The sequence below is a fragment of the Choristoneura fumiferana genome, chromosome 5, assembly GCF_025370935.1.
Source record: "Choristoneura fumiferana chromosome 5, NRCan_CFum_1, whole genome shotgun sequence".
Lineage (NCBI taxonomy): Eukaryota > Metazoa > Arthropoda > Insecta > Lepidoptera > Tortricidae > Choristoneura > Choristoneura fumiferana.
In genome coordinates this window covers 7,370,203-7,381,189 of record NC_133476.1, presented here as the reverse complement: position 1 = coordinate 7,381,189, position 10,987 = coordinate 7,370,203, and the positions used below count along the sequence as shown (strand labels likewise).

At 42.0% G+C, this 10,987-nt stretch overlaps 1 protein-coding gene across 1 annotated transcript in view; it reads right to left on the bottom strand.

Moving 5' to 3' along the window:
* Positions 1-383: 383 nt before the first annotated feature.
* The window catches only part of LOC141427715 (SWI/SNF-related matrix-associated actin-dependent regulator of chromatin subfamily A-like protein 1), a 24,864-nt gene continuing 14,260 nt past the window's right edge, over positions 384-10,987 (bottom strand). The window contains 13 exon segments of the mRNA XM_074087310.1: positions 384-804; positions 1,787-1,846; positions 3,873-3,998; positions 4,243-4,374; positions 4,951-5,104; positions 5,837-6,001; positions 6,555-6,705; positions 7,612-7,792; positions 8,469-8,552; positions 9,484-9,589; positions 9,837-9,969; positions 10,760-10,960; positions 10,963-10,977. Of these exon segments, the coding sequence (XP_073943411.1) occupies positions 616-804; positions 1,787-1,846; positions 3,873-3,998; positions 4,243-4,374; positions 4,951-5,104; positions 5,837-6,001; positions 6,555-6,705; positions 7,612-7,792; positions 8,469-8,552; positions 9,484-9,589; positions 9,837-9,969; positions 10,760-10,960; positions 10,963-10,977 (1,697 nt within the window). The 3' untranslated portion in view covers positions 384-615.

Below are 10,987 nucleotides of genomic sequence, written 5' to 3'. Positions count from 1 at the left end.
GTTATCGATTTTGAGGTACGAGCTTTTTTAAAAGTAGTGACAATATATTGTAAATACAAAAGGTAAACTATTCACATATTTTTAAAGTATCGAAACACACACTTTAATTGTTTTGTCCTTCTTGGACTTAATTCAGTCTTATCTAAAGGCATTGTTGATTAGTCAACATCCTTAAGTTAATTTCTAGAAGAATTGAGATACGATACACTCCTGCTGGATCCACAAGTTTTCTCTCATAATAACCCACATCATTGAATTACTTCGCAGGGGTGTGCAGGTTTTCTCACGATGTTTTCCTTCACAAGCTCGTAGTAAATTTCAAATGTAATTTGGCACATGAATTTCGAAAAACTCAGAGGTGCAAGCCGGGGTTTGAATTTGCTTGCGAGGCGATAGGACAAACCGCTAGGCCACCACGGCTTTTATTATTATTATAACAAAATGTGACCACGAAAAATGAAACGCTCTAATAATGACCCAGAACAGAGGCCGTAACGTTTCTGACACTTGCGATCACAATCAAATGACAGTTTTTGTATGCGACAACTGTCATTTGATTGCAATCGCGAGCGTCAGAAACGTTAAGCAATAAACCCTCTGGGAACTACCTTAACATCATAAATCCAAAGCGGCCAGCAGTTCATCACCTTCGTCATCATCTAAGAACGACTTGTCGACGTCATCAGCCGGTGAGAGGCTTACTTCATCTTGTTTGTCCTTTCTAATATTGGTACCTGGTATGTAATCGTTCTTGTTCTTTGGAAACTTAGGACTTAAGTACTGGGTTATGTTGGTTTTGCTTTCCTGTAAAGAATAGGGAAATAATACATAGATACAGGTAGTGCCAGGAGAGTTGAAGTGAATGATATTACACACACACACACACACACAGCTACAAAAAGAACTGATTCCTCAAAAGGAGAATGAATTAAATGAACGATTAAATGTCAAAATCCTGCTGTCATTACAAAACATATACATCAGAGAACTAATATACATTATACATACATCAAAAATGTCCTGGGATACCCATTATCCCTATACAAATTTGATGTTTTGACTCTGTAATAATATGCCTACGAGTATATTGATATTATTATGTTCAAAACTGTCTCCATCCATCCATCCATCCTATATACGTCCCACTGCTGGGCACAGGCCTCCTCTCAGAACAAGAGGGCTTGGGCCATAGTTCCCACGCGGGCAGTGCGGATTGGGAACTTCACACGCACCATTGAATTGCTTCGCAGGTTTGTGCCGGTTTCCTCACGATGTTTTCCTTCACCGCAAAGCTCGTGGTAAATTTCAAATACTGTACATTCATTAATATTTTGTACTGTCATTAATATTTTTTACACTTGTTTTATTTTGTGTACTTATAATATGTGAATGCGAATTAGCGAATAAACGTTCTATCTATTCTATTCTATTCTATTCTATTCAAAATAATTCCGCACATGAATTTCGAAAAACTGACGAGGTGCGAGCCGGGGTTTGAACCACGACCCTAGGGCTATCTCACTTGTATTATGCAATTTACCGGGATAAAAACTATTCTATTTCCTTCACGGGATCTCAAACTACAGACAGACACAACAGAGGACAGACGGAATTATATACAATCGCGTTTATAATTATAAAATAATGATTGGTGGTAGCAAGGCGATAGTTTGCAGTTCATTGGCATGATTGTCCAAAATAAATTGTTAAAAAAATCGATAACAAATAATCTTAATGTTATAACACTTGCTAGGTTGTTAACATTTTCGTAAAATAACCAACTAACCTGATGTTTGGTGGCGGTGCCTTCAAAGGAGTCCCCGCTGAGTCCAACGTTGTTTAGCACCTGTCGAATTTATTACATTGTTTACATACAATTAGTAAGAAGACAGGATCGCGGCCTGTTTAGCCAAATTTGAGGACAAAGCTTAGTTAAGCTAACGTTAAGTTTCCCCTGTAGCAGGGGCCACATGTGGTCGTCGCAGGTGCCCCCTTAAAGCTAGACATACGTTAAGTTTCCCCTGTAGCAGGGGCCACATGTGGTCGTCGCAGGTGCCCCCTTAAAGCTAGACATACGTTAAGTTTCCCCTGTAGCAGGGGCCACATGTGGTCGTCGCAGGTGCCCCCTTAAAGCTAGACATACGTAAAGTTTCCCCTGTAGCAGGGGCCACATGTGGTCGTCGCAGGTGCCCCTTAAAGCTAGACATACGTTAAGTTTCCCCTGTAGCAGGGGCCACATGTGGTCGTCGCAGGTGCCCCCTTAAAGCTAGACATACGTTAAGTTTCCCCTGTAGCAGGGGCCACATGTGGTCGTCGCAGGTGCCCCCTTAAAGCTAGACATACGTTAAGTTTCCCCTGTAGCAGGGGCCACATGTGGTCGTCGCAGGTGCCCCCTTAAAGCTAGACATACGTTAAGTTTCCCCTGTAGCAGGGGCCACATGTGGTCGTCGCAGGTGCCCCTTAAAGCTAGACATACGTTAAGTTTCCCCTGTAGCAGGGGCCACATGTGGTCGTCGCAGGTGCCCCCTTAAAGCTAGACATACGTTAAGTTTCCCTGTAGCAGGGGCCAAATGTGGTCGTCGCAGGTGCCCCCTTAAAGCTAGACATACGTTAAGTTTCCCCTGTAGCAGGGGCCACATGTGGTCGTCGCAGGTGCCCCTTAAAGCTAGACATACGTTAAGTTTCCCCTGTAGCAGGGGCCACATGTGGTCGTCGCAGGTGCCCCCTTAAAGCTAGACATACGTTAAGTTTCCCCTGTAGCAGGGGCCACATGTGGTCGTCGCAGGTGCCCCTTAAAGCTAGACATACGTTAAGTTTCCCCTGTAGCAGGGGCCACATGTGGTCGTCGCAGGTGCCCCCTTAAAGCTAGACATACGTTAAGTTTCCCCTGTAGCAGGGGCCACATGTGGTCGTCGCAGGTGCCCCCTAAAGCTAGACATACGTTAAGTTTCCCCTGTAGCAGGGGCCACATGTGGTCGTCGCAGGTGCCCCCTTAAAGCTAGACATACGTTAAGTTTCCCCTGTAGCAGGGCCACATGTGGTCGTCGCAGGTGCCCCCTTAAAGCTAGACATACGTTAAGTTTCCCCTGTAGCAGGGGCCACATGTGGTCGTCGCAGGTGCCCCCTTAAAGCTAGACATACGTTAAGTTTCCCTGTAGCAGGGGCCACATGTGGTCGTCGCAGGTGCCCCCTTAAAGCTAGACATACGTTAAGTTTCCCCTGTAGCAGGGGCCACATGTGGTCGTCGCAGGTGCCCCCTTAAAGCTAGACATACGTTAAGTTTCCCCTGTAGCAGGGGCCACATGTGGTCGTCGCAGGTGCCCCCTTAAAGCTAGACATACGTTAAGTTTCCCCTGTAGCAGGGGCCACATGTGGTCGTCGCAGGTGCCCCCTTAAAGCTAGACATACGTTAAGTTTCCCCTGTAGCAGGGGCCACATGTGGTCGTCGCAGGTGCCCCTTAAAGCTAGACATACGTTAAGTTTCCCCTGTAGCAGGGGCCACATGTGGTCGTCGCAGGTGCCCCCTTAAAGCTAGACATACGTTAAGTTTCCCCTGTAGCAGGGGCCACATGTGGTCGTCGCAGGTGCCCCCTTAAAGCTAGACATACGTTAAGTTTCCCCTGTAGCAGGGGCCACATGTGGTCGTCGCAGGTGCCCCCTTAAAGCTAGACATACGTTAAGTTTCCCCTGTAGCAGGGGCCACATGTGGTCGTCGCAGGTGCCCCCTTAAAGCTAGACATACGTTAAGTTTCCCTGTAGCAGGGCCACATGTGGTCGTCGCAGGTGCCCCTTAAAGCTAGACATACGTTAAGTTTCCCCTGTAGCAGGGGCCACATGTGGTCGTCGCAGGTGCCCCTTAAAGCTAGACATACGTTAAGTTTCCCCTGTAGCAGGGGCCACATGTGGTCGTCGCAGGTGCCCCGCGCCAGCAGGTACCGCGCGCACACGCCGCCGCGCTGCCCGATGCGGTGCGCGCGCGCCTCCGCCTGCGTCAGGATCTAACGACACGATGTTTATTGAACAGTTTAGATTTAGAGAAAATAGTTATATTGTATATGTGTATCAAAATAATTATCACTATTTTGAAAAAATCTCATATCTCAAACTATTACGGCAGCAAAATTGATGTGATTGAAATTGATTGATTAAAAGTAATGCAAATAAAGCTCACTAAGGGTTAGTCTACCCGTGATCATGTCATGATGCACGCGACTGCGTCGAAATATCGATTACGGTACTTACCCCAGGGTTCCAGTGCAGTTCTGCGAAGAGGACCAGCCTCGCTGCTGTGAGCGTGATGCCGCTATTGGCCGCTGTTATGGACAGCACGGCGCAGCGGCACGTCTCCACGAACTGGAACTTGTCCACCAGATCCTGGCCAAATAAAGCTTCATTTAGACCAAGGGGGTTATTTTTATTACCTACTCGAGTGATTCAACAGGATCATTTTCATGGTCACGTGTTTTTATGAATGGGTAAATTTTGATGTCATTTTCGATTATTTTTTAGGCGTCCTGTACTTCCACTAGATAACTTGGAAACTGTAACAGAATCTTCTACCACGTCAACAAACATATGCCCAATATATTTTTATAATATTTTTAGGGTTCCGTACCTCGAAAGGAAAAAACGGAACCCTTATAGGATCACTTTGTTGTCCGTCCGTCTGTCAAGACCAATTTTCTCAGGAACGCGTGAAGGTATCAAGCTGATTTTTTTTATCAAATACTCAGGTCTACTGTCCCTTGAAGCTGTGAAAAAATCAAACTTCTAAGCCAACGCAATCAAAAGATAATGCCGCAAATTTCCACAAATTTTCCAAACTCGCAAGGGAATCAAAACCTACAGGGTACTTCCCGTGAACTCAGAATCTTGAAATTTGGTATGAAGCAACGTCTTATAGCACAGATAAAGTACAAATTTTTTGTCTGTTGACATGGTAGTAGTTACCGCGCGCGCGTGCGGTGGAGTGGAGCCGACGATGCATATGTAGTGCACTCCGGCTGTGTCCAGCGTCAGACAGAGCGCGTCTATGACGTTGCGGTGGTGGGCGAACACGAGGAACTTGTCGTTACTGCTGCGCAGCAACTGGCGGACGTATTTGCTAAAATAACGATCAAATTACAAAAAAAGTAAATTGATTGAAACCTTTTAGGAACTAACGGTGTCATTTTAAAATCTTAAGACCTCTGGCTCTGGTGCAATTTTTTTTACATAATCAAGCTCACCCTCCAGGCCAAAATAGGTGAAACCAGCAAAACATTTTTTTTTTAATCGGTTGAGTAGGTAACGTGACAACTGTGAAACTTCAAAAAAGTATGAAATAAAAAAAAATAAATTTTTTAACAAAAAAGTATAACCGACTCCAAAAAAATAAAAAAATACCAAAATGGAACCGACTACAAAACCCTTGAAAGTATTTTTCTACGTACCTAGTCGGTGACTCAGCACGACCCAGCAGAGGAGTGGAGTGGTTTCAATCCTGTGCTGTTTCAGTACTCTTTTGAATAAAAAAAGATTTTGAAAATCGGTCCGCAATTGAGTGAGTGTAATCGGTAAACATGCATTAAAAAAACAAACATTGGAACATAGAACCTCCTTTTTTGAAGTCGGTTAAAGTCTAGTAGTCTAGAATTCTGTAAAGTAACTTAAACTTCCAACAGTCACGACCCATACTGGGAATCTTTGACAGTTGACTCAGTCACAACTGTTGAGGTTAACTCAACAGAATTCTAGACTACTTGGCTTAATTTGCCTTTTCAGTTTTTATTAAAGTTCTTTTAAGGCAGTTGGGGTTTTTTTTTTGATTAGGTCCTTTTTTGATATGGTAACTAACCAAACAGCCGGTATCTTGACTCGCGCAGACTCGCTAAAGAAGGTGAGCAGGGCCGCATGACGCTCCGTGGACGACTTGGACTTATAGGCCTCCGCCATTTGCGTCAGCTCCTTTCGGTCTTCCTTGCTGAACTCGAGGAGCGTCTCGTCTAGGAGGACGGATTCCCTGCGTGGTGGAATCATCAACATAAACAGTAGAAAGGCTAGACAGATTATATTATGGAAAAGCGCAATTTAATAAACTGGCCAAGTCCAAGCCGGTATTTTATATTAGTATGGATTTACAGATATTTACAGGTATACCCAAAACGTGTGGACGGAACAGGATTTCCTTACGACCCAATGTTCTACAAATAGGACTTAAATATTATAACGTGATATAGAACTTTCACAAGTGACATAAAGTATAATGTTCATAAAACAAAAAATTTACTAAGGCCTCAGGAGGCCACTTTATAGTCTAAAGGCTCCGTACTTGGGTGGTTTATGGGTAGCAGGTAGCACAGCCACAAAACATTTACCTAGTCTTCCCTTCTAGACACGTGAGCACTTGTTCCTTGGTGCGTCTGATGAGGAAACGCTTCTAGGATGATCTGAAGCTCGGTCAGCTTCAACTGACCCTAATTTTAGTCGCGACCCGAGTTTAAAAAACGCTGCTCTAAAGGCTCCACACTTGGGTGGCTTATGGGAAACGGGTAGCATAGCAACAAAACAATTACCTAGTCTTCCCTTCTAGACACGTGAGCACTTGTTCCTTGGTGCGTCTAATGAGGAACCGCTTCTGCAGGATGATCTGAAGCTCGGTCAGGTTTGACTGCCCCGTCATGTCCCAGCCGAAGTTGGTTTGCTTGCCTGCGCAGTACCTTTTGCCTGATAAATGTTAAGTTTTTTTAACTTCAAGACAATTACTTAAATAAATTATACCAATGCAGATATATATATTAACATAGTTCTTAAGTTTCTATGTTACTAACATGCTATGGACCAAATTAGTTGTCTGAAAATAAACTTTTATTACTTAAATTTCACTGAATGTTTTTATGTCCATCGCTATATTCGCTGCTTTGAACCGATTTTGATGATTCTTTTTATTGTTAGTTTTCGGGATTGGATGATTTGAGCTTGGTGTGTGCTGCTGAGCAGTATAAGTCGCATAGTACGAACAAACTGAGCGCTCACCATACTCAACGTGAGACCCGAATAGCCGAGGCTCGATAGAACCGCGCTAAGTGTAATAGTGCCATTGAGCAGCAACAGCAACTACGAGTACTGAGTGCGAGCCAGCAAGGTATTCACCATTAGTCACCATACTCAACGTAGGACCCGAATAGCCGAGGCTCGATAGAACCGCGCTAAGTGTAATAGTGCCATTGAGCAGCAACAGCAACTACGAGTACTGAGTGCGAGCCAGCAAGGTATTCACCATTAGTCACCATACTCAACGTAGGACCCGAATAGCCGAGAATCGATAGAACCGCTAAGTGTAATAGTGCCATTGAGCAGCAACAGCAACTACGAGTACTGAGTGCGAGCCAGCAAGGTATTCACCATTAGTCACCATACTCAACGTAGGACCCGAATAGCCGAGGCTCGATAAAATCGAGCTAAGTGTAACAGTGTCATTGACATTGAGCAGCTGTTGCTAAGTGCAAGGAAACTGAGCACTCACCACACCTACTCAACGTAGAACCGGAATAGTTGAGGCTCAATAAATTGAAGCTGAGTGAAACTGACATTGAGCAGCAGTTGCTGAGTGCAAGCAAGCTGAGCACTCACCATACTCAGTGTAGGAGCCAAACAGTCGGGGTTCTATCAGCTCCAGCTGAGTGAACAGCTCAGCGGGCCGGCTGAGTGCGGGAGTGCCGCTGAGCAATATGATTCGCGTGCTTTGCTTGGCTATCCCTTTTAACGCTATGGTGCACTGCGCTTTGTGGGACTTTAAATAGTGTGACTCATCCTGAAAGAGAACATGATAAATCGTAATGATAAAAATATTAATAATGACCGGAAACGTCAGTGCCATAGGACACATCAGTGACTGGACTGAAGGTTTGCTTTAATTTTTTTTTGTTTGCAAGGTATCCTGCAGAGATCTGTAGATAGTGTCTATCTGTGAACTGAATCGCATACCAGGGTGGTACCTTTTCATAGTCAATTTCGCTATGATTTCTTTGGCAGATGTATGGAATGTCAATATGACATCAGCAGCACAAAGGTTCCACCCTGGTACGCAATTCAATTTCCTCGACTACACTATAGAATCATTTGATTCCTGATCCACCATAAACCGTTTTCACAGTATGTTTCTTAATAAATTATCTTGTCAAACAATGCAATGTCACTATACTTTTATTGAGAAAAGGTTCCATAGTGGGTCACAACTCACAAGTCAGTTCTTTCGAAAGAATGTCCCTGAAAAGTGATACATTTAAAGTATAAAAGAAATCGTAAAGTTGAAACTTGAAAGAGATAATTCTATATTCCATCCCATCTTCTCCTAGCCGTATTCGGCTACAGCGACTATTTCCTAACGCTGGGAGCGTCGCTGATGTGCTCTCAGGTGGCTGACGTATCCGATTTTAGCACCAAATGTGCGGCCACACTCTCAAATTTATTGAATATTAGGTACTTACAATAATAACAATGCCAAACTTCTTATTCTTGAGAAGGTCAGTGTGCATCGTTGTGATCTTGTAACTCACTATTACTACCTCAGTCTGAAAAATATTACAGATCTTGAAACCCCATTCATTATAGGTATAGTAGTAAAAATAATTGTCGAATTCCTGTATAACACTATCTCCGTCGATGGCCTTGTTCAGGGAGAGGTTGAAGAAATTGTGGCCTAAGACTGACACCTAACTTTTTTTTATATATACTAAACTATTTTTATTTTGAATTTAAGATATTTAATTTTGTATTTATTTTCCTTTTCTTTAATACAATTATAATTTTTATTAAGGAAAATTAAATTACACCAACAATGTCAATGTCTTTTCTTTTGAGTATTTCTGTTTTCCTCTTTAACGCATGTAATTTTGACTGTTGCTGAAAGAAATCCCTTTTTAGGGATAAGCTCGCCTTTGCTGTCCTTTCTGTGTATTTGTGTTTCTTTGTATTTTATTTTTATGTACAATAAAGAGTTTACATACATACATAAGCATAGTAAGCATTGCTAAGCTTACTTTGGGACTAGGTCAATAATTGGTGTGAATTGTCCCGTGATATTTATTTATTTATTCTACATACATACGTAAATTACATGTGCATTTATGGAGGCACCCTTAACCAAACTATTCCGTATTGGGTTCTATTCTGTATTGGGAAGCTCCACTCTTCCATAGATTATAAAAGTTAATACAAGTAAGTTAAGTACAAGTATAAGTAAATTTTCTATTTAGAAATTTAGAATTAGAAACTAGCTAGTGTGTACAGGAGTGTAGCTATCGTATGGCCAGGTGGTGCAGGGCACCAGGGCCCCGGACCTTAGGGGCCCTCTAACCAAAGCGTTGAAAATAGAGGAGCATAAAAGAAAAAGAGAAAAATAATACTTGTGAGCAGGCTCTAGCCATTTTTTAAATGTTTTTGAAGGCAGATAAAAGTTCAAGCTACGTGTGTGTGTGTGTTTGTGTGAAACACCTTATTTACCTGTCTATCGGCGACAAGTTGTGCGTCCTTGCTTGTACTGAGAGTAACAATGTTCATCATTGGAATGCATGGTAGAAGCTCGTGAATTTTACTTTGCCAGGTGTCTCTGCAAGGTTTTGTTTGTGCTCTTATTTTGTACTTATACATACAGGTGCACAAATGGATTGAACGAAACTAAAGTCATTTAGACATTTTTTTAGGAAAATTACAGATGCATGACATTTGTGTGAAGTGTATTCAAATGTAACACATAGATACTTTCATTCACTCATTCAATCCATTCGTGCCAGCTCTTTTGAAGCGACCTATAGGAATTAGTAGGATATTAAAGAGTTTTCATGCTTGTTTCATACCTCATAGTAGATGTAGTGACAATCAGCAGAGGGAAATTGTGCCTGTAGTAGCTGGCTATAGCTAAAGCCTGGAATGTCTTGCCTAAGCCCATGTCGTCAGCTATCATGCACCGCCCGCGGTGAGCTATACCAATCTGGAAAGATTAATTCATCCTCATTTAGCTCATGAAAGAAAGCTTTTTAGATAGGAAATTTTTTACAAAAATTGATGCACTTATAAAATTAAAAAAAAAAACAACCCTACTTTGCGCAGTTGAGAAAAAAATATATACATAGTAATCATAAGTATTTAAGTAATTTTTTTATGGGCCACAAAAGTTATACAAGAAGATTCCATCTTTTTTAAATGCATGGAGCCTACAATTTCTTTTTTGCCATTGAGATTTCAGTTTATTAAGATTTATCAACAAAAGGTTTAATGTTGAGTAGAATACTAAGTTTTGCAAGACTTCTTAAAATAAAATTTTAGCAAGAAACTTAAACTTTAAAAAAAACATGTTAGTAGCAAATACTTACATTATTTTGTACTAAAAGAGCAATTTGATTGGAATCATTTTTCTTTTGAACCAGGGATGTAACAGATGTGGTTTTATCGGAAACAAAAGCGAAATCAGATGTTTTCAATTTAGTTTATCGGAACCAGAAATGAATCAGAACTGAAAACGGAACCAAAACCAGAATCAGAGCCTGAATGATAGGTGGACGATGTTAAGGGTAGGTCTATTAAACCTGTTTGATTTTGATGTACGCCACTCATGTCCCGTCGCCGCTCTGCATTGACATCCGATATAACTTCCATTTCAAAAGTAATGGAAACTGAACCAAAACTGATGTTTTATACCAAACAGAAGTTCGGACTTCACGCAAACGGAACTGAAGCTCCGTAACTGTTTTGAACCACGAGTGAAAACACTTCATATATTACCTAACTCCATCCTGCTGAAAAGGCATCAATTTATGTCTAAGTGTCGCCTCTATAGGTGCCAAGTCAATGCTCTGAGGATTTGTTGTCTCCGATCTCAAAATCTTCAACACATAGGGAGGCAAGGGGCCCAGGACTATATGTGGTGTTAACGGGGCCACCTTTGAAATTAGCTCCTGGTAGTCATCTATTGAAAAGTTCAAAGTTTGGATGAGGGATCTGGAAGTAA